Source organism: Sciurus vulgaris (assembly GCF_902686455.1).
Source record: "Sciurus vulgaris genome assembly, chromosome: 5".
NCBI classification, from domain to species: domain Eukaryota; kingdom Metazoa; phylum Chordata; class Mammalia; order Rodentia; family Sciuridae; genus Sciurus; species Sciurus vulgaris.
Genome location: NC_136465.1, coordinates 20553599 through 20578469, shown reverse-complemented (window position 1 = coordinate 20578469; position 24871 = coordinate 20553599). Strand labels below are relative to the sequence as shown.

Sequence of the window (24871 nt, the reverse complement as noted above, 5' to 3'; positions counted from 1 at the left end):
TGCTAATATTCATATTACTAGTATATTCAAAGGCAAGCAAGTCAACTCTACAATTTGATAAATTATAGGTGAGTTTCTCTTTGACTCTGAATAATCTTTTAGGCTGACTATATACTGTAATATATAAGTGATCCACAGAGTGGACCACTATGGAGCATCCCTAAGAGCAAGGCCCTGATAATCTCTAAAACTGTTTGTGACCTATTTTTAAAACTTCCATTTAAAAGACTCTAGTCTAGCTCAAATGTTATACCCTATAATTAGATGGCTTTGACTCTTAAAATATATTGAAGCTATATTTATTCTATTTTTTTCACAACTCCAGCCATTGAAGTTTAAGTGTAACCTTAATAACTTATTGGGTGCATTTTAATCCATGCCATTTTCAAACAATCAAGGTCAAGGTTCACGTGCTAAGCCCAGATCACAGTGAGATGACCAGGCTGACAAGCTCAGAGGCAGATGAGAAATGACAGCAGGAAGAACTAGGAGCACAGGAGAGGGCTATTGTTCTCAGAGGTTCAGAAGAGCAAGAGGGCATGAGTCTCAAGCATGTGTCTCACGAGAACATCGCAGCATCGGAACGTGTGCTTCAGGGTGCAGGTTCCTTCCCACCACCCTCCCCAGAGTTCCCGAATTGGCATGTAAGGGACTCTGCATTCCTAACCCATGATCCCCAGCACACCCAACAGAATAACCGTGAACTTTAAAAACCTCTACAAGGAATCTAGATATTGGGCTGAGAAGGGGAATATATAGCAGCATTAGTGAATTGTCTATGTCTTATACCAGTGGGCTCTAAACACTCTCTCATGTATGATGACAAATATGGAAAAAAGAGATGAACCAGATATGGGCAACATGACCTCACAATTATCAAGCAAGTTTACCGAAGATCTAGACCCAAACAAACAAATCTTGTTTATGTTTCAAAGAGGGGCCTAAACTTTAATTTTCATCTATTTCCCTTTGGTTTACCTTTGTCTAGAAAAAGTAGTGGCATCAAGATCTTTTAAGTAAAAGTTTCTTCTTCAAAAAGAGTACCATGAACATCTTTTAATAGTATGATTTAAGCTAGCATATGAAATATGAAAGCATCTAGCATGGAGATGGTACAAATATTACACAGGTTTAACTGGAAGGAGGTCACAATGTCTGCAAATAATGGCACCTACACAAAGTTGCCAATCAAACATCTCCTCAACAAGAGCTCATTCACAATTCTTCTGTGGCAGGCAATAGGAATTATTTTTCTTATTTCTTTAACAAAGATGGCACTGATGGGGTAAGGCGAGCAACAGGGAGTTCGTGTGCTCCTATTAGGACTCAGCTTCCAGAACAGTTTTTCATTCCTGTTCTAAGGTCTCATGGCTTATCACTCAGAATCTGGAATGAATCCTACATATACAGTCCTAGTATAGAACTTCAGGCCAACAATCAGAAACTCCCTGTCTTCTCAGTCCTTCACCTGATGTCTCAGCCACATGATGAATGCTTGTCTGTTGATTTTCAATGGCTACTTTTTTTACTTTCTTTTCCAAATATTTTGATTTGTTTGCAGGGCTGGGTTGTACTTTTTTTCCTTTATTTTTTGGTACTAAGGATTGAACAAAGGGACACTTAACCACTGAGCACATCCCCAGCCCTTTTTAAGTTTTTCTGTTTTTTTCTTTTGAGACAGAGTCCTGCTAAGTTGCTTAGGGCCTCAGTAAGTTGCTGTGGCTGGCTTTGAACTTGAGATCCTCCTGCCGCAGCCTCCTGAGCCACTGGGATTACAGGTGTGCACCACCATGCCAGCTGAATTGTACTTTTTCATGAAAGGCCCTCAGTCTACTGTGTCAGACTAAGATGTGAATTATAATTCCTGCAGCAAGGGACTAAAAGGGAGAGTCAAAGGGAGAAGTTGATGTATATACAACTAAGTATGATGTAAAATTGGGGCAATAAGTACCCTACTGGGAATATATATGAAGACCACAAGGAAGGATTAACAGGATCTGTCTTGAAGAGCAGAGGAAGATCTCAGAGTAGAGAAGGCACAGAAGAACAGGGAAGGGTAGTCTAGATAGCTGGAACAGTCACTTACATGAAGACACAAAATTATTAGAAAATGGTACATGTGGGTATGACTAGAGTACATGGGATATTCAAGCCAGATTAAGGAGTGAGTCAAACAGCAGCTTTCAAGGGCCAATGATCCTGGAACTACCCTGAAATTTAAAAAAAAAAAAAAATCATACCCAGGTTCTCACTTAGGAAAGGTACTAAAAGTAATTGATCCAACAAGGCAGCATTTCCTGGAACAATAAAGAAGGAACTAAGAGCTGCTTCCAGGATTCCTCTACCTGTCCGCCATGATGGGCTCAATTTCTCCACAAATCATCAAAAGCAATATCGCTTGAAGGTGCACCAGGGGTTTAATGGTTGCGAACATGTGTCCATCTTGCCCAGAGGTAACTAACAGTGCATACTTTGAGAGAATGCTGAAGCAGTAATAATAGTCCTGGGTCCTGACATCAAATACTTTGTATGTATTAACTTTTTCAATCCTTGTTAACATCCTATGAGGCAGACACTACTATCATCTCCATTTTCCAGATAAGAAGTTGAAGCACAGAGAAGTTAAAGAAATTTTCAAGTTTACACAGGAAGTATAGAGCCAGGATTTGATCCAGTGTGGCTGCATCTAGAAGCATCATGACTAACCTTCACACTATGCTGCCATGTTAAGTTTTCACTTTATCCTCTGGGCTGTGGTGAACTGGTAAGGATTTTGAAGCAAAAGAGAAATAATTTGTCTTTGAAGATATCACTCTGGAGGAAATTAAGATGACTGTTACAGTTGGATGTGAGGTATTCCCCTAAAGCTCATGTGTGAGACAATACAAGAAGGTTTAGAGGAGAAATGATTGGGTTATGAGAGCCTTAACCCAATCAGTGAATCGATCTTGTGATGTCATTATGTGAGTGGATATTGAAGGTGGAGGAGGTGGATCATTGGAGGTATACCTTTGGGGGATATTTTTGTATCCGGTGAGTGGAGACTCTCTGCTGCCTGATCACCTTGTGAACTGATTCCCTCCACCACACTCTTCCACCATGATGTTCAGCCCCACCTCGAGCCCTGAGGAATGGGGTTGGCTGTCTATGAACTGAGACCTCTGAAACCTTGAGCCCCCAAAGAAACTTTGTCTCCTCTACAATTGTTCTGGTGGGTATATTAGTAACAGCAGTGAGAAAACTGACTAAAATAACGACTGAATGGAGTTGGGAGAGAATGGACACAAAACAAGAATAAGAGGACATGGGGTCTGAACTAAATCCAGGGAATGAGTTTGCAGAGGAAGGGAAGATGGGAGGGAGAGGAGTCAGAGACGTCAAATCACTGGAATGTAGGAACTAATTGCTGGTAAGAAATGACAAAGTTGGAAAATGAATGGTTTTGGTGATCAGGATAAGTGAAACAATAGTGGTTCGAAGACAAAATACTTGTTTCTGGACAGACTGAACCTTGAGTCCCAGGTACCACCAAATAAAGGGACTCAGCAAGTACAATGGAAAATCTATGCTCCTAAAAGGTCTGGAATTAGAGACATGGGTCTGGGAGATCTGGTATAATAGCTGACACTGCAGGTTCAGGAAAGGATAGAAACCCAGGGCAGCAGAGACAGGTATCGGATGGACCCTGAGGAAGGCCAGTGTCTAAGTCAAGGCAGAAGAAGCAGGGAAAGAAACGGAGCAGTGATTTGAAAGTAGGAGAGAGTGAAGTTTTATAAAGCAAGAAAGGAGAGAAGAAAAGTTCTGTGAGAGAAGGAAGTCCAACAATGTAGAATGCTGCTGAGTTACTGATTGGATGAGCTGAGAAAGGATCTCTGAGAGGACCACGGTGACATCCCAAGATCCACAACGGGGTTCCTCCATCCTGTTCCTACCCCAAACTCCTACTCCCCAACCCTCTGTCAATCCTAGGGAGCAAACCTAATATCCAGGCTCCCCCTCCTCTGGCCTTGGCTTTTGCAATCATAGGTAACTGCACATACCAGCATTTGTTACTCCTGCTTCCTTCACTATGATAAAGGTACTCAAACCTATTTCCTTAGGTAGAGGACAGAGGTAGGTCATTAGGGGGCGTGGCTTTGGAATACATATTTGTATCTCATGAGTGGAGTCTCTGTCTCTGCTGCCTGAGCACCATCTGAGCTGATTCCCTCCACTATACTCTTCCACCATGATGTTCAGCCCCACCTCAAACCCTGAGGAATGAAGTTGGCTGTCTATGGACTGAGACCTCTGAAACTTTGAGCCCCCAAATAAACTTTGCCTCCTCTACAATTGTTCTGGTCAGGTCTTTTAGTCACAGCAGGAAAAAGCTGACTAAAACAATGACTGAATGGAGTTGGGAGAGGTTGGACACAAAACAAGAATAAGAGGACATGGTGCCTGAACTAAATCCAGGGAATGACTCCAAGAAAACTACACAAGTTCTCTACCTTGGTATTTTGATCCACAATTTTCTTCAGATTTTTCAACAGATGGTTATTTGGACCACCTTCTTTCTCATTAAGATAAACTATCCTATCCAGGTCCGGAAAGTTCCGATTCAGATCTATTCCCTGGGCATTGCTTCGTCCCACAAACCAGTCCTTGAGTTCACCAGGCTAAAAAAAAAAAAAAAAAAAAAATCAGAGAAAAATTATCCATCATTTACTATTATTGTCACTATCTAATGTCTCCACTAATGCTTTTAAAAATAATTTACTAAGATTATTTATTTCAACAATATCCTTCCATAATGTCATTCTTACTGTTTTACTGATATAAGCATAAAGCTGTCAGGCTTAAATGATTTATTATGGGTATCTTAAAAAATTTTAATGAATAATATTTTAAATATTAATAATAATAATATTTAAGAGATAGGTATAAAATTGCAAAAAAGTCAAAACATATTCTCTAATAATAGAGGACCTTTCAAAGCATGCCACTCTAATTGGATTTTATTGAAATTTTCACTGCTTCTATAAATGACAGTGACATATTATTAAATATTCAAAAGAATAAATAAGATCAGAAGCTTAAAATGAGTTTAACATGAGTTTATATATATTAATAACATGAATCCATTTGATAGTTTTCATCAAAAAAATGAGTTTTATTTCAAAATCTGTAAGAAAGTACTTTGAATGTTTTCACCATGTGAAATGACAAGTGTTTGCGGAGATAGACCTATTTACCTTGATTAAATATTACACTATATATATGTATCAAAGTCTCACATCATATCCTATAAATAGATATAATTTTATATTTTAAGTATGAATTTAAAATAATTTTTAATTTTAAATAATAATCTTTTAAAAAGTTATAGAGCTTTGAAGAAAAATTCTAGGACTTTATGATTGAGGAATTTCTGTTCAATTTAAAACTTTCACTAATGGTACAACCCGAACAACTGACAAACTTGCAAGATATTCAATTTGTGAATTTTCTTGTTTTACTATTAAATTATGTCAAATCTTACGTATGCTCACTTACGATTCTGAAACTGAACTGAACTTATTAAATAATTTGATATTATATTACCAGAATTTTTCTCTCATAATCTTTGAAATCATATCAATGTTACAACTATTTATAAAATTCACTGGGTTTCTTGCAATATCAAACTATAAGATTACCAGCTTTTCTTAACTGTAATAAACATTATTCAGTGTATTCCTATAAAATAAGAAAATAATTTCAAGCTGTAGACAGCAGTAAATATAATGTTCCCATCCCTTCCTAATCAAAAATGGACATACAGGCCATTTTTTTTTTCTCTTAAAAAGTGGTTAACTAAAAAAAAAAAGGTGGTTAACTTCTAGTCTAATAGTTAAAATTCATAAACTTATTAAAAATTATAAAATGTGAATCAAAATTTGTCATAAAATTATAATTTAAAATGTATAAATTACTTTGTGTTTAGAGTTGATTGTTTTTTTATTTCGATTTTTTAAAATTTTCCTCAACATTCATAAAACCAGTGATTAAAGATGTCACGAACATTTATCTGGCCAAAAGTTTTTCTTCTTGATTTCAGTAGAGGGCGCTGTGACACCAACTCATCAGGTTCAGTCATAGTATTACAGGGTAGTACATAGTTTCTAAAATTTTCAGAAGAAAATTTTCTGACCACAAACGTGGATAAATAAATTATTTATTTAGCAATACAAACAAAACATTAAAGTATTGACCTAGTAACTAAATTTCTCACTTGCAATCTGCTGAAAAAACTCTTCCCTCACATTCTTAGATTTTTTTCTTACCAACAAGTTGACCATGTATCACTTATACTCTGTAAGCGGTCTGTAAGCTTTGTGCAAGGGTCTGTGCATACGTAAGCACATAGGTACAAACACACAAAAACACAGGAAGAAAGCATGCCCGACCCAACCTGCCTGTCACTCACCTGAGATGCTGCCTTCTCAAAGCCATCAGGGTTCAGGGAAGGCATGATGTGAATTCGGGTGTTGTGGATCAGGTTGACAATTGTCTCATTCCCCTTCTGGTACTCGTTACATAGGTACTGGGCCAAGAAAATGAGCAGTTCCCGTCCGACCGCCTCGTTACCATGCATATTCCCAATGTATTTAAATTCTGGCTCACCTAAAAGAACAAAAACAGGTAGTATGGAAACATGTTCTGCAGTACCAAAGCAAAGACAAATGACATGCAGTGCCCGATATACATCTACTAATTTATTATGAATAGGCAACAATTTCTTTTTCCTCCAGAATTGATGCCTAAAATAATCTACCTTAAACATGAGAATATTCCAAATACCCCTTCTTTCTTTCTATTCTATTCCTCTCCTCCTGCTGCCCACCTGTTATGCACTGAATTGCATCCATACAAAATAAGAGTTTTGGGGGGCGCCGAACACTCAATGTGACCATGTTTGGAAATAGGACTGTTAGGGAGGTATATTAAGGTCAGATAAGGTCATAGAAGTGGGTCTCTAGTTCAATGGGACTGCTTTCCTTATACGAAGTTAAGACACCAGAGTTTTCTCTCCTCCACTCTAACAAAAGAGCATGTGAGGACACAACAAAAAGGCGACCACCTAGAAGCCAGAAGAAAGGCCTCACCTGCTGGCACCTTGACCTTGGACTCATAACCCCCAGAACGGTGCAAGACCAGACCTGTATTGTTTAAGCCACCCAGTGTGTGGTATTTTTTTATGGCGGTCCAACCAGGCTAATACATTAGTCCAACCCAATAATTAGGAATAATAATACACTTTATGTGCCTTTTACAGGTTAAACATTGTGCTTTGCATGTTTTCTTATTTAATCCTTGCCCAACGTCTAAAGGCAAGCATTATCCATCTCCATTTTATAGATGGACAAACTGAAGTTTGAACTGCTTAAGGGCCCTGACCATAGTTACACAGTCCATGAAACCAGAATTCAAAGGCTGATCTTCTGCCTTAGTTAAATGTCTATGCTGTTTGTTTGTTTTTCTGAACCGTAAGGATTAGGAGGAGCCAGAAAGCAAGGTTCAAACCTTGGAGCCAATTCTTACTGACTGGCCTTGAACAAGTACTTCAGCTCTCTATGGCTCTATTTCCCCATCTAAAAAAGAAAAAAAATAGAGATGATAGGTTCTACCTCATAAGGAAGGTTATGATGATAAGAGGCAGGAAGATCGAGAGTTCAAAACCGGCCTCAGCAACTTAGCCAGGCTCTAAGAAACTCAGCAAGACCCTGTCTCTAGATAATAATATTTTAAGAGGGCTGGGGATGCAGCTCGGTGGTTAAGCGCTCCTGGGTTCAATCCTGGTACAAAAAAAAAAAAAATAGAACTAAGTAGAGTCGCAAATGTAAATGCTTGGAATCTAGAAGTAGCAACAGTTCTGTATGCTTGCTCTAATTGTTTTTATCATTAGTATAATTACACCATATCATCTTATCATTGCGAGGTACGTAATCTAATCTTTACAACAGCCCACTAAATGGTGGAGGGCAGAAATTTTTACTGTCATTATGATATATGACAAAGAGGATAAGCAGTGCCGAAGGGCTCGGATTGAAATATAAATCTCGCTGCCCGCTGCTGCCTCCACTGCCTTCTGGAGGTTCCCTGGGACTGCGGAGAACAGCAGCTAGGCGGCTCCCATTCATCCTGCTGTTCTGCTCTTTCTGCTGTGTTCATCCCACGGGCCCAACTTCTGCCAGGAAAAGCATTCTCCCATTTATAAAATCACGAGGACTGCTCCTCTCGATATTAGAAAAGTTGGACTTATTTTTCTCCTGGAAAGATGTTATCTAACACTTCTTTGCGTGAGATTCCTGAATGTCTGATTCAATTGACCTCTCAGCTGGGCTTATGCTAATCTTAATCTAAGATCAGGTGAAAGCAGGATCAGTGCTATTTATACCCCCCTGTTTTTATACTTTGAGGGAGAGTCTCTAATAAAATGACCCCCTTCAGACTTGCCCAGAAAGTGTGAGAAGTGTTTTCTTCGTTTCTCGTTTTAAAAGTGTTAACACCTTTCCCCTTTCTGCTAAATGCAATGTGTCCTTATTGGTTGCATTCATTTGGCTGAGGCACAGGGGAAACTGAAACAGCCCATTATTTAAAAGAGAGAGAGAGGGAGGGAGGAAGGAAGAGAAAGAGAGAGAGAGAGAGAGAGAGAGAGAGAGAGAGAGATCAAGCAAGCAGAGGGATATTAAAAACCTGCTTGGCAAAGCAGTACTGCAGGAGGTTCTCTGGTCCCTTCCCCAACACAACTTTGAAGCACCAGGTCACTCAAAAGAGTGAGCTTAGCTCACAACCCCTAGAAGAGATGAGCACAATGGATTTTTTTTTTTTTTTTTTTTTTTTTACTTCTCTGGTTTAAAAAATTTTTTAAATAGTTTAAGGGAGAAATAGCCAAATAGTTACATAGACAAATTTGGCCCCCAGATGTTTCGATTGGCACAGCGCATTCTGCTTTTGATTGTGAATGTTTGGGAATAAAGTGTGCCCTCCCCAGTTGTGCCACAGGCCACACTGCTCCCTATTGCTTCTTTACTCATTTATGTTTGCAATTCCAGAGTTTCCAGAAAAGTTCCAAAATGAATTCCCTTCTTCAGTTCTGCAAGAAATTCCTCAGAACTAACCTCCCTCAATTTGTCTATTCTATCTGTGAGGAGATAGCAATAATTGTGACAATAACGACGCTTCAAGGTTGATAAGAACAGCAAACATCATTATGCTGAAGATACTGATGTAGCAAAACAAGATTCAAGGCACACAGCACTTAGCAAAAGAAAAAACAAGTGTACCCTTGCCTCTCTCTGTCCACAGGAATAACTTAGATCACTGCATAATGCTACAACCAGAATTCACAAGAGCTGTGTTCTTTTCAGCCTGCTGACGTGTTGTGTGAGATGGAAAGGAGCCACGTGGCTTAAATGCAGCATTTATTGGACGCATAGATGCAAATCCCAACATGAGACACTACAGGGGGCCAAAGAGCAAATAAGGCAGCATTCCTAAACTCAAGGAATGTGGAGTCTGGGAGGAGGATGCAGACGTGCACATGAACAATGTCAAGAGTGAGGCAACCATGAAGGAATGTTGGACAATGACTATTCAGCTTCAAAGTTCTAAACTAGAACATTCCACCCGCCCCTTTGGCTTCCTCTAACCCTGTTCCCTTCCATAGTCAGTTATCTTTTTTAAACGCCACTGTCACGAGGTCATCTCTACCTAAAATCCCACCTGTAACTTCCCGTTTCTGTTCATGATCGAGACAGAAACTCTCTGCAAGACCCTTGACTTCCACGTGGCCTGCCCTTGACCACCCCTCTCCCTGCAGATGCCCCCTTCCCTCCTGTCTCTCCAGGATGCTTCCAACAGCGGCAGAGCTCTTGGCTCTCAGCTTCTCTACTTCTTGTGCACACGTGTGTGCTTACACCCTTCCAATCTTGGATAAATATGGCTCTTCTTTTATCTGAGCCCTGTTTCCTTGTTAGTTTAATACCTCAGTTTGAAAGTAGGCATTAATCAGTGGAATTATTTGATTAACTTCCCACCCCCAGAATGGAAGATCTGTTGGTCCTGAGTTGGTTTCTATTTTAGCTCACTAATGTAGTATCCATGCCCAACACAGAGTCTGGAACATAAAAACACCATAAATATTGATTCCATAAATTCATAAGTGAGTGATGAATGAAGACTTGCTTTTAAATCCTATCCTCACACACCCTTGAGATGCAAATGCAGCTGCAGGCGCCTGAAGAGCTTTCTGGAACCTTGAAGGGAATAAATGAATAATTGAAGAAGACTTGAGGCGGCGTCAAGGAGTCTGCAACCCGCATGGAATACCTAGAAGCCTCTACGACTTGCTGCTGTACCCCACTTCCCCTGGCAGGAATGGAAACTCTTCCTTGGGAATGAAGGCAGTGTTGTGAAGAGCTGATTTCCCATGAAGAAGATTAATCTCCATGGTCACCACAAAACCTCTCCAGGCAAGTGCCTCTCTAAGGCTATTTTTGTTGTACACTCTAAACAACTGATTCTGAAGAGACTTCAACTTCAGAATCCTTAATGCAGAAATAAAGATAAAATGGAAGACTTTAGATTTTGAATGACCTTATCTGTCAGTTTCCCTTCAATTGTTTTTCTAAATGACAGCTTTTCATTATCACTTAATTTTCTTCTGCTAGGAAGGTGACGTGCACAAAGGCTGGCTAATGGATGACAGATCCCTTCCTTTTTCCTGTGTTTACATAGAAAAACAAATCCCAGGTTGAACAGGTTGGAGCTACCAGGTACGTCACCGCTGGTGGATACAGCTGGTGTTGCTCAGGGTGCTATGTGCTGCTCATCTCTCTCCTAGCAACAAGACGTGAAAGGAAGCAAGAAAGCACTCCTCTCAGTACACTTGGGGACAGTTGTGTTTACATCCGTCTTACTTTTCTCATTTACTATCAAATTCATTTTCCTTTTTATGCAGTAATCCCAGGTTCACAGTCTTGCAGTTGAAAAATGATCATATTAGCACACATTACATTGGTTACATTAGGAATTACTATTTTCATGATACATCAATTTTCCCACTGTTTTGCATAACTAGCAAAATTCCAGGTACAAAATTATCAATCAGTAGAATATTAAAAGACGATCATCTCACGAAGCTAATCTAAGTTGGCTGGGCCAAGTTTCTACCTTTTTCCTTGGTAGCGCAGAATAAATAACGTACCTGGTGGGATTTGCATTCTCAGCAGAACAAGATGAGAATAATTTCTACGTTTTTAAAAATGAAACCCACAGGAGAAGGCGCGATGTTGGCGGGGTCTTAAGATGGACGCCGGGCAGCCGCTTCCTGACCGAAGAAAAGATGTGGAGTGGACTGCTGCCTCCTGGCCTGAATGAAAGTGATGTTGAATCGAATTCTGAAGATGAAGCCACACTGGAGAAGTCTGAACTTGACTTACAGGAAGATAAGGAGGATGGGGCTAATAGAGACACAGAAATCTCAAGTTTCCCAGCAGATGGACCAAAAACAGAAACAGAGGCCAATGCAGATGCATATGAAGAATGCCCTTCTGGAATTCCTTTAAATTTGTGGAATAAATTCCAAGAATTGCATAAAAAACATTCTGAACAGAAAACCTCAGCTTCACGATTCAGAGGAAAAAAGAGAAAACGCTCCAGAAAAGATAAATTGAAGAATGAAAAAGAATCTCATAGTGAACAGCCTTTAAATGAAACCCAATGGAAGGAGCTTACTCAGTACTTTGGAGCCAATGATAGATTTGAACCGCCTGTTAAAAAGAAAAGGGTTGACAAGTCAGGTCTTGAAAAGCAGATAGACCAGGCTGTGGAGGAATGGGATGTGGAGAAGGCTGAAGAACTCAGCAACCAGCTTGCTACTCGAGAGCTTGGTGTAAAAATTGCCAAAGCAATCGCCTGTCACAAGTTTGTAAAAGCCAAAAAGGAGGCTGAAAACTCACAGGCAGCCCGAAAAAAGAAGACACTTGCATGGGGATTTGAAGCAAAGAAGAGGTGGGAAACCAAAAGCAACATGGGATATATGTAATTTGTCAGAGTTCTTCAAGACACTTGCAGACTCGTGTGCTCCATTTACTGAAAAGATTTTCCTACTTAGGTTAAATATGTCAAGAAATTGATAGAAGTAGAAAAAATAAGCATAAAACTTTGGAGTTATTATCAATTCTTTTTAGCCTTTTTCTAAGGAGTTCATTCTACTGAAGTGAATGAAGTGAAGCATTTTTTGTTATTTGTGTAAGAAACCTAAGCATACATGCAAGAAAAGAAGTAGGATTTTATTTATTTATTAGTATAGACCTACAGTATAAAATCAATTTTGCTTTTCACATGTTTGGTATAGCATAGCCTGTGAAGTCCTTGTACTTTCTTATCTGTTCTTGGCATAACTACACTTTTTCTGGAATTATGTTTTTAAGATTAGCTTTTGTTTATAATGGATTAGTCATAAGTGCAAGTCGTAAGTCTCGATGCTGTCTTTGCAAATAACTTTAATTACCCTGATGCTATCAAAATAACTTTCTGTTCTTTATTGGAGGCTCTAAAGTTGATATTTTATAGTCACATATTAAAAGCAATTGATTAATTTTTGCATACCTTCAGATTGGTTACAATGCAGAGGGACAGAATGTAATATTTGGAGGATGATTTAAATTCAGCTCAGCCTAGAAATGTTTTCCTAAACATCTCTTGGCCTTGTCATTCTTTAAATTGGAAGATGGTTCTTGGAAAAGAAAGTGGTAAAATGACATTAAGCAGACAATTATAATTCAAGATAACCTAACTTTGAATTGTCTATTTTTTTTCTCTTCCCCATTTCTCCTTAAAAGATGGAATGAATGAATGAGGCAAAAGACAGGAATGGTCCCTCAGGAAGTAGTTTTCATTAGGTATGTGTTTCATAGTCCTATTGGGAAAGGGCTTCAAGAAATCCAGTGATAAGCTGGTAAGGAAGTCCATGGTTGATGCTATGTTATATATAGTAATAAAACTTTATTCATTTATGAAAAAAAAATGAAACCCACAATTTTAATGAAGTCAGAAATAACTATATAAATTATAAACCAGAGCAGGCAAATGATTTTAAATCTGTACTTATTACTCTTAATTTGATATAGTAATATGATTTGAAATAACCAAATCAGTAAAAAATAAATAAATAATAATAATAAATTCCTATTGCCCCAAAAGTGATAATGTTAACATTTTATTCCCCAGGAATTCACACCTATTAGGCTTGGCTTGTGGGTGACATTTGAAGCAGAAGGCAAGGTCGCAATGTTCCCAAAGGAAATTAAAAGGTAAAAGGAATTTATGCCTTAAAGTGATCTGAGAGACCCTCTGCAGTTCAGCGGCCCACTATGTTGAGGATGAAAGAAATAAACAAATAAAAAGGCAAAAGTTAAAAATGACATTGTCTCCCTTTCCTACAAAAAAAGAAAATTTACTTTCACTCCTTTATTTGGCCCAGTGGACTACCTGTCTCCCTACTAATGTTTTCTCCTCCTGAAAATTATAGGCAGGCTGACCTCAGGATACAGTAATTGGTCATATAGCTTGGAAGACCCTTTTCTAATATTACAGTCACTGACTCAATGATATTGATACAGGAAGAAAACAACAGTGGGTAAATGGAAAATGAGATGGTAAATGTGAAAGTGGATTGTAAATTGCAAAATTCTATGCAAGTGTACCATCATTACTTAGAAAAAATAAGTAGGTTAAAGGCATTTTAAGAAAACAATCATAGTAACAGAATTCTCCTTTCATCCTGAAAACAGATGAAACACAGAGATGAATCTCTTCTTGCTCCAACATCAAATTTTTGCTAACATATAAGTCCACTAATTCATGAAGGTACAGTCATCCCTCTGTATCCAAGGAGATGGGTTCCAGGACCCATCCCCTAAAAGATTCCCAAATTCGAGAACACTCAGGTTCTTATATATGCAGTGTGTAATTTTTATATATAACCTACCCACTTCCTCCCCTATACTTTAAATCATCTCTAGGTCACATGTAATACCTAGTGCAATGCAAATACTTTTTAAATAGTTGTTATACTGAATTGCTTAAGGAATAATGACAAGAAAAAAAAGTCTATACACATTCCTTAGAGATGATCATATTTTTCAAACATTTTCAATCTGCAGTTGACTAAATCAGCAAATGTTGAACCCTTGAGTATGGAGGACTGAGCATACATATTTAATTCATCGATTATATAAATATTAGAACTGGTGACAATTTCAAAATGCATGCTCCCTGTGTATATCTTATACTAAACATAACAATGATATCCATGAACACAATCCCATTTCTCAAAGCTATCATGATAAAATGTACATGTAAGCAACAATTTTGAGAAATAAACTGAACCGATCGGATTTACAAACTGCTTTGCAAGCAAGTGCAACATCTTTGGAACAGATGGGCCTTTAAATCAATGATCTTCCTCCCTCCATGGTAACCTGGGGTAAAGACATTAGCTACTAATTGTTCCCACTTGTTTGACATTATAACCTATTACATATAGCCTATAAATCATTCTCACAGAAACCGAACCCTGTAAATTTCCTAGAATTTATCAGGAAGAAAGTCATTAATCAACTCACATTTAAGCACACTTTAGCAGCCTAAAATACTGAGTATATTCTTAAAAGAAATGCAATCCTCCAGGGTTCAAATAAACAATAGAAGAGGTGGGTGTGGTTATAAAAAGACTCCTTTTCTACATAAGACATGAGGAAAAGATAAAGAAGGAAGGAAAAGAAACCAGGAAAAGACAAAAGAACAAAAATGCTTACAAAAGAAATTGCAGAATTTCTTTTCATGCGATATTCTCTCTTCTTACTTCTTACTTCTTTGGAATCTTTGGGGTTTTTTTGTTTGTTTTTGTTTTGTTTTTGTTGTGGTGGTGGTACTAGAAATTGAACCCAAGGGTGCTTTATCACTGAGCAACATCCTCAGTACTTTTTTTTTTTTTAACTTTGAGAGAGGGTTTGGATAAGCTGCTTAGGTCCTCGCCAAGATGCTGAAGCTGGCCTCAAACTTGCAATTCTCCTGTCTCAGCCTCCCATATCACTGGGATTACAGGCATGAGCCACTGCACACTCGTATAGTCATATTTAAACTAAGTTAACATGACATTTTAAAAATAAAGCCTTTACTTCATCTAATTTTTTATATGGGCAATCAGAATAGAATATATTACATAATTATTCTGCAGAGATATATTACAGAATCGCTTTTTTGAATATTAATTATGTAATACACACATAAGTACATTTACAGTTATCTGAAACATGCCATCTAGAATGTTTCTGGTAAGATCCTAATTGAAGAAAGAAGGGCGAACAAAAGAACAGGTAATATTTTCAGCCTCAGAAGTTTATAACAATGTCCGAGTTCCAATATTAACAGAAATGACTTCAGTTTCTAAAAATAAAAGTATTTGATGCCTTGACAAAAGTATTCAAGAAACTTTTCACAAATACTCATACACAGTGGTGTGCAGGTTGATGTTTATCAACCAAGACCCAGCACTGCTTATTTCCCTGGTGTAAATGCTCCTACCCTGGCCAATTTGAAGCTATGAATGTGAGGTCACTTGGCTCACAAATTTCCTAAAAGTAAAAATAGGCTCTCGAAGGCCAGTACAAGCGTATTCCAACACACTGCTGCAAACAGAGAACTATTTGGGATAAATAGATTCCTGTGTTTCCATAGGTTCTCAAAAAGGGGAACTGAGGTTTAAGAAATCTGAAGAAGTTTCCAACAGTGTGACAAATATTATAAGACTAGCCTATACCCTACTGCTTTTCTTTATGTTTGTTTCATGCTGGAAGAATTAAAAGAACTTTGTTTGGTTTCAAATTGTTGTTATTGTTTTGTTTTGTTTTCTTGTACTGAACAATTATCAATTCAACTTAGGGGAAAAGGACAGTAAAGAGGACTGGTTATTATTTTGGATTGAGTTAATCATTCTAGAAGATACTAATTCACCAGATTTTATCACCCTTTGCTCTAAAATTAGCCATAATAAACCGCTAAAGAAATTTTAACCTAATAAGATTTTCTAAAGTATCTAACAGTAATAATATCAGAGATCCAAAACTCCTCTGGTCTCCCAATAACAAGACTATCATCATGATGGTAGAGACAATAATAATTTCTGTGCCCATTCACAGAAATTCATAATTTATAATTCACAAAAATAAACTATGTAAGATTAATAATACAAACACTTTATTATTGCTATCCAAGCAGTAGTTGCCTCTGAAGTTCTTTAGATCCAGACAAACCCTTGACTTGTCTAAGAACATCTTACGTGAGCAGAAATAAGTTTTAATATGCAAATCAGATAAGGCAGGGCTTGTTCTAAAGACATAGGGTCATGATTTGAATTTTTTCTGTAGATATTAATCAATCACCAAGAAGTATTTATTAAGTACTATAATAATTATAGACTTCATCAAATGCTTATCAGAATGCTCCTGTGAACTTATTACTGATGAGGCTTTGGATCTTGAATCTTTTAGAAGTATCAGTTTCTAATTTTTGATAATTCACTTAAAAGATTATGCAGTCTTTCATGAGTATGCTTATCAAATCAAATAAGATAAAAAGTAGAGAGAAATTTACCTAAGAAGTTAAGCATGAAACAGTTTAATAAGCTGACTCTAGAAAGTGCAGAGAGAAAAACGAGTGGACCTGGCTTATGGCAGGTATTATGACCCGGGTCTTGGCTGATGCCCTCATTAACATATTCCATTGTGGTGGGCATGCCAGTTTGGGAAAATAATTTCCATGAGGAGTTTCACTTCATAGCTTGAGAAGTGGAAGTGCCAGCATCAGGTCCCAAAGCTTGAAAATCCCTCAAATTTTGGGGGCTTTTGTTGTTGTTGTTGTTGTTGTTGTTGTTTTCAGAAAATTGGAAGTAAAGAGTATTTATTGCTGATCTTACCTATCTATCCATCCATATCTATGAATTACATATGCACACATGTATATGTATAAATTGAATACAAGCAGCTACCTTTTTAGCAAATAGTAGCTACTTCGTAGGAGTATTGAATATTAGAAGCAGGAAGCAAGATTCACATTAATCCATTTGATTCTAGGGTCCATGTTCCTTGCACTGTATCAAGCTGTCTTTGCTAGAGCGATTGGCAGAAGAACTATCATACATGCTGTTAATTAGTCTGTGGGATTGTTCCTCTTTTACTAAGCAATGTTAACCTTTTACATCTGACCTTTATAACATGCATCGCTGTGTTGGCTTGGGTTTGCTTCATAGATCTCAAAAGTTGCTCTCAGTTCTCTCAAGTTTTTGATGGTTGTAACACGGAACCAGATTTGATTCCTTCTGCAAAACTCCAGAGACCAAACTAGAAACAGTATCTAGAAGGTTCAGAAACAGAGCATTTAGCACAGCTGAAGAACAAGCTTTCTTCCAGTTAGAGCTACTCAAAGGCAGAATGGTTGCTATGAAGTCATTAACTCCCACACAGGCAGAAAGGTAGCTAAGAAAAATGCTGCAGAGTTTGAATGATCTCTTAAATCCTATGATTCTATAAAAGCAGGCCTTATATCTTTTGTTTGACAAACTAGTGGTAATTCAAGCTTCCAAAAATGTCCTGTACAAATCATGGCTCTTAATAAATGTGGGTTGACAGTTTTGATAGTTTTCTGGTCCCAAGAGAAAGCCACAGATCATCATAGTGTAAGACATGATTGCAAACTGTAATGGAAAAACACTAGTCCATTGCCACTAATCATCTCGCTTTATGCCGGTGAATGAACAGCTCATCCATTCAAAGGTAAATAGGCAGGAGATGAGTAAAGGTGATGTCATCAGAGCCTGTGTGGGTGGAAAAAGTCAAACAGTTCCAAGAGACCCGAGTAAATTGAAGAAGAAAAATTTCAATTTGCTAATAAGCAGATAAAGAGGAAGTAGGATTAACTACTTAAAACATAATCAACAATTGTAAAAACGTATTTGAACAATCTCTTCTCAAAAGATCCTTAGAACACTGTTTTTTTCAATTCTCTCAGGAAGAAGATAACATAAAAGTCAAATTGATTTGTCAAAACATCTTCAGGATGTTATTTTTCCAACATCACAATGAAAGACTTGCAATGTTGAATATACACCAGTTTTCAGAAGCATTAGGCAATGCAATAGAAGCACTTAGAAAAGGCCAGTGGAGCGGTCTGAGCCCCTCTGCATGCCTGTGTGCTGCAGAGAGCCAGCACTTGGCTGGGGATGAGTTCCCCATGGAAGGGCTGGGCCTATTCTGGGCCTCTCTCCAAGAGATCATTCCACATCAGGGCAGGCACGAAGCATCCTCTTTTGTTCAAAATTTATAAAGAAAATTGTGCTGACTTACAGCACTCCAGGTCAGAAGCATTTGTGGAACTTCTTACATACGCAGCCTTCTGAGCTCCATTCCCAATGATCAAGTTCAGAAAGTCCAGAAGGAGCCCAAGGATCTGTATTCTATAACGGTTCTACAAGTGATTGTGATGCACTGCCAGGATTGAAATGGAATGAGGATGGGAAATACTGAGAAAGTCTAATAATGGCTGGGTGTTCAGTGATGGCAGCAGACAAGTGGGAATTCCCACAGCTGAGGGTCACTGGGATATGGAATGAGTTGGGTTCAGAACAATCTGTGAGTCGTGACCTTTTGTGAAAGTCTGACTTAAACAAAATTATGAATTCTCTCCCCCACACACGTTTGCACAAAAAAAAAAAAATCACAAAATTTTACAAAAATTTTACTTATTTAAGTAACCTTATACTAGACATTTGTAAGGCAGGATCAAGAAATAGACACGTCCCAGTCACCAGAAATATCAACATATAACAATGATACAGGCTTATTTTCTGATCCCAGACAACTGGACTTTCCTTCACACTCTTATTGACTACAAGTGGAACAAAGCAATGGGGCAGAGAAGCACAGACTTCAGTGAGACAGACTGGGCTTTGAATTTCAGCTCTAACATTATATATCTAACCTTGAACAAGGAACCCCTTCGGCTATCTTAGTTTTCTTTTCAGCACATTATTTTATTAAAACCTCTTCTGTTGAATTGTTAAGGGAATTAAATAAGATATAGATGAGACTTTCCGCACCATGACCTAAAACTAGTGAGTAACCAATAAATGGAAATAATATTGCCCATGATTCATACTGCTGATAATGATACGGGCAATCTTCCCTACTGGAGACATAAAGAAATAAACTTCCAATGGGAATATCAGGAGTCCCTGGAATCTTTCAAAAAGTTACCCACCCTAAGTGAATTTGGAAAATTAATCCCTCCAGGAATATAGACAATAATCTTAGCCTAGTCTTGATCCATCCCATATGGTAGGCCTGCTCCAACTTGGATGTGCACATGAATGCCCTGAAGATCCTATTAAATTGTGGATTCCAATTCAGCAGATGGGGAATGGAGTCTGAGAGCCTGCAATTCTAATAAGTGCCCAGGGGACACCAGGCTGCTAATCTGTGGATCATGCTATGCTGCAGGCCTGTGGACCACTCTTGAGTATAGATAGGCTATTTGAAAATTCCAAGATCAAGAGTGGGGGAAAGAAAGAGCAAGAGAGACTAACTTTTAAACAGTGGGAAACACACAAACTTTAAAATCTTGAGTGCTTTTTCTTTGTTGGCTACTCCAACCACTACACAAAGGTACAATTTTAGAGGCCACTACATGGCCTCAGGTCTAAGACTCACTATAAGTGCTAAACTCCATAATCAAAAAGTCATGATCATAAGCATCTGCTAATGTATATTAAATCCAATATTAGATGCAGTATAGTGCATACTGAAATAACCCTATAATACATCAGAACTATTCTTATTACAGGAAAGTATATTCTTCTTCTCAGTTTTAAATTCAATATTTAAACTTTAAGTATACATTAAATAATTATGCATGGCTTTACATTTTTAATGTCCTTGTGAATAAAATATGAGTAATCATGGATATTATAGGAGATAGACTAACATTTTTTTTTTTTTTTTTATGTTTCTCTCTCTAAAGTACTTGCAAGGTTTTTACTGATTGCAACTATTCTAATTTTACCTCCCACTCAATCTCATCCATCTTCTGTTATTTTATTTATTTCTTTGGAGTCAATGGTAAGACCTTTAAAGAATTTTTTTTTTTTCCCAGCAAAGAGGAATGAATATTAAAACTAAGGACAAAATCTCTTACGATGTCAAGTAGATTACTAAACAGATTCATACTTCCCCCAATAACTTGGGATTTGTGATGCTATAATGTTTCTATTAGTTTGTATTAGCATTTCACCTGTCACTTCCCTTGGAGATCCTTGAATGTTAAAGACATATTCTATAAAACATTCAAAACTAAAAAGAATATTGGAATGATTTGCTAAAATATAAACCCCTGTCTTCCATGAAGAAATAGACCATTACTAAATATTAGCTAATGACCTTTGATTTTATGTGTCTCCCAAGTAAACATTATATACAACCTTAAAATGTCAGCATAAAATTGTATACTGATCCTCATGATAGTCTTTGCTAATATGTTCATGATTCTTTTAGAGCTATTTAAGAATGTGTACTCGGACAGTTTGATATCTGCATAGATACACTCATATTTCAACTTAGAGGATAAGATTGCCATCAATTTCTTCATGTTTATCACTCTCTTTCCAATGTCCCCTTCTCCAGTTTATGGATCTCTTATCTCCACAACATTTACAAGATGAAAAGACATGCCCCGTAAAGCCATGGAGATGGTCATGGACATCAACAGGAGTCACAAAAGAATTCTGTCCCTCCTAAAACAAATCTGAATTCTTGAGAGGGAAATGATAACCCCGGGGGCTTCCAGCGTCACCCTTGAACAAATCCACACTCGTGTCAGCATTCAAATGTTTATTAACCTCTCGTTCATCTTCTCCTTTTAGGTGTAAATACATGCAGGTATGACTGCAACACTGGTACATATGGACCAATCCTAACAAAACAAACCATCTTCTTAGATCTAGAATCCGAGGGTTGGTGTCATAATAATAATGGCCCATGTGTACCTGGGCGTGCCCTGGGGCAGGGGCTATCTCAAGGACCTCTACGAGTGAATTCATTTCTCACACACACACACACACACACACACTCTATGGTTTAGGAACTCTTTTCATCTACATTTTTTAAATGAGGAAATCAGGGATACCTGGAGCTTCGACTGCCCCTATGCCAGAGTTTACTGAAAGTAGGCATGGGATTGGACACCCCGTGGTTTGACCACACAAAGAACTTAATTGTCTTCTTACTTTGCCTAACAATTAAGTTAAGTGCTTGCCTCTTTCCATTCTGATTTTCCCTGACTATGCAAATTCTAGTTTACAGAAATGCAGAAATCCCCTGAATGTGCTCTAAAGCTCATCTGCATTCCATCAAATGTATCTTGCCAAATTTCAGGCTTTGCCTATTATGTGGTTTTTATTTTTCTTAATGTCTTATAAATCTCATTCTATGTTAAGTACATTAAACTTTTGTTTGTCATGCAGTTTGGCAAATATTTTCTCACTCTAAGTTTTTTGTTTTTTTTTTTTTACTTTTTCCATGCATTTTTCAACATAGAAATTCATAATTTTATTAATTGGAACCATCTGTTTTCTTAAGTGACATCATGATTTTTCCTGTTTTTTTAAGAAAAGTTAAATTAAATACAATAAAATTTTTTCTCCTATTATTTTATAATTTAGTTTTTATATTTACATTTTTATTCCATATACATGCATGTGTGAAGTGGTAGCTTCACTTTCTTTTACTCCAGCTGGAAGCCAATTATACATTAACATTAGGTTCCCTCTAAATTTACATTCTACCTTTATCATAAATTAGATTTCCATATATACTTTCATCTATTTCTAGACCTTATTCTATTATTATAATTGCTTTTTCTAAACTTTATACCAGCTGTTTTCATAAAAGAATCTTAACAATACATATAAATAGGTGATAGGCCTAGTATTCCACTATAAATACCTTTCTAAGATTGTCTCTAAAACCAATACAGTTATTATAATTTCAAATAAACATGCAATTTTTTTTCATTTCAAAAAATATAAGACTGGTTGGAATTTCATTATATAAACATAATGATTTTGGAAAAAAATTGCTATTTTCATGATTTTAAGTCTTCCTGTGAATTCAATTTCCATTCATTCAAATCCTGTCATTGAGGTACATCTTCCTTCACACAGGAACTGCACCTTTTGTGTTAAATCTATTCCTGGGTATACAATTGAGAAAGGAACATTTTTCCACTTCTATATCTAACTTGTTATTGCTACTATTTTTATAAGCTGCTAATTTTTTTTTTGTCATGACATCTTTTCAAATCCAAGAAAAATACCAAAATCAGCCACAAGAAGGTAGGATTAGGGATTTTAAAAGTTAAAGGCCAAAATTGACATTTTAAAAACGCACAAAAAAAAATATAGAACAAAGGATAAATAACACCAATAAAATGAAAATAACAATAAAATAGAATAATTTCAATGGTAACTAGGGAGAAGAAAACAAAGAGGAAATGATATTTACATGCTATTAGAGAAATAAAAATGGCATTATAGGGAAGAAGTTAAAATATTTTTTTGTTATTAAAAAGAAACAAATTTCCAGAATATATAAAGAACTCAAAAAACTCTACACCAAGAATACAAATAACCCAATCAACAAATGGGCTAAGGAAATGAACAGACACTTCACAGAAGAAGATGTACAAGCAATCAACAGATATATGAAAAAATGTCCAACATCTTTAGTAATAAGAGAAATGCAAATCAAAACTACACTAAGATTCCATCTCACCCCAATTAGAATGGCGATTATCAAGAATACAAGCAACAATAGGTGTTGGAGAGGATGTGGGGGAAAAGGTACACTCATACATTGCTGGTGGGACTGCAAATTAGTGCAGCCACTCTGGAAAGCAGTGTGGAGATTCCTTAGAAAACTTGGAATGGACCTACCATTTGACCCAGCTATCCCACTCCTTGGCCTATACCCAAAGGACTTAAAATCAGCATACTACAGAGATACAGCCACATCAATGTTCACGGCGGCTCAATTCACAATAGCCAGACTATGGAACCAACCTAGATGCCGTTCAATTGATGAATGGATAAAGAAACTGTGGTATATATATACAATGGAATATTACTCAGCTATAAAGAATAATAAAATTATGGCATTTGCAGGCATGTTAAGTGAGATAAGCCAAAAGAGGAATGATCTCACTGATAAGTGGATGATGACACTTAATGGGGGGTGGGAGTGGAACAAGAATGGAGGAAGGAGGGACTGTATAGAGGGAAAAGAGAGGTGGGAGGGGTGGGGGGGAAGGAAAAAAATAAGGGAATGAATCAAACATCATTACTCTATGTAAATATATGAATATGCAAATGGTATGCTGTTACTCCATGTGCAAACTGAAACAACATGTATCCCATTTGTTTACAATAAAAATAAATTTAAAAAAAATAAAATAAAAAGAAGCAAAGTAGAGAATGCTGTCCAGCTTTCAGTAATGAGGATTGTGGTCCTTCAGTTACTACGGACATCTTTAATCCATGTGGCTAGTGGAACTGAACATTTGCTATAGCCCAAGGATCCTTCTACTCACCAGAAGTTTCCTTCTTCAGATAAAACTGGGGAAATGAAATGAAGGCAGGAGAGAGAATATGGCTGAGGTAGCAGGAACTCTGGGGAACTGGAGTTGACAAGTATGGAGAAGAGCAGAAGCCGGTGGTGACAACGGCTGTACCCTGCCTCCCTCACTTGGGTATCATCACTCCAGTACTCCAGCTCAGAATGGTTCTATTTTTTCCTAATTGGTTCAAGCTCAATGTATTGTCAACTTATGAAGAAATTCCAGTGTAGTGTAGTGTCTTTTAGGACCTAGATATGTGACTGATGCATTGGAGGAACCAGATTTTTAATTATACGTAATTGTATTTAATTTAAATTTAAATAGCTGTATGTGGCTACCATATTGAGTCATGAAATGCTAACACTTTATATTTATGCTTCTTTTGTTCCAATCTGGAAACTGAAGTGAGTCCTTTTGTATGAATTCCCTATGTGTTGAGTTTATTTACATCTTGTGAAGACAAGTTGAGGGACCTCAGAAAGAAACCTGGAAAGTGGTACTATACACGTGCTAGTTCGAGCCGCAGTTCCATTTTGGTATAAAAACTCATCGATTTCCTGTAGGAAGAAACTTTCCCTAGTAGGGAAAGTGTTCTGCCAAACCAAAAACACTATTTAAATAATAAGAATTTACGAACTATGGAATGTATTCGTTCTATCTTTTATTCAACATATGCTAATTTTTTTATACAAAATATGGAATGTATTCCTACTCCCCTTACCAGCAGAAAAGATGATCAGTCATGATTAGAAGCATTTACAAAAGTTGCTTTAAGTGTATCTGCATTCACAATCTAGGACAGCAACCAAACATTTGGAACAAGTGGTCATTTTGGTTTGGTCAAGAAGTCCACATGTTCCCAACCATAACTCACACCCTCTAGCTAGGGATGAAAATCAAACCCAAAATTTTCAGTGGCCTTAGAGCCAAAACAAAAATTTTTTTAAATGTGTAAAGGAAAGCCTAAATATGACGGAATAAATCATTGAGAGTAACTGAAAACGAGATCTTAGGGGCAACACCCACTCCAAAAATTATCATTACAGGTTCAAGAACAACCTAGAAATAGGGCGAACCTACAGACCTGGCTTGAGAGAGCCCTGAAAACTCAGGTCCTACA

The 24871-nt window shown here is 37.3% G+C and overlaps 2 protein-coding genes across 2 annotated transcripts in view; one reads left to right on the top strand and one right to left on the bottom strand.

Moving 5' to 3' along the window:
• The window catches only part of CPE (carboxypeptidase E), a 103733-nt gene that overhangs the window by 18230 nt on the left and 60632 nt on the right, over window positions 1-24871 (bottom strand). Inside the window, exons 2-3 of the mRNA XM_079143360.1 lie at window positions 6449-6645; window positions 4491-4658 (exon numbers count right to left, since the gene is read on the bottom strand). Of these exons, the coding sequence (XP_078999486.1) occupies window positions 4491-4658; window positions 6449-6645 (365 nt within the window). The remainder of the gene's footprint in view (window positions 1-4490; window positions 4659-6448; window positions 6646-24871) is intronic.
• Window positions 11308-12503, top strand: LOC306663024 (protein FAM204A-like). Its single transcript, XM_079143385.1, has one exon. The coding sequence runs from the start codon at window positions 11369-11371 to the stop codon at window positions 12068-12070; it is 702 nt and encodes a 233-aa protein (XP_078999511.1). The 5' UTR covers window positions 11308-11368; the 3' UTR covers window positions 12071-12503.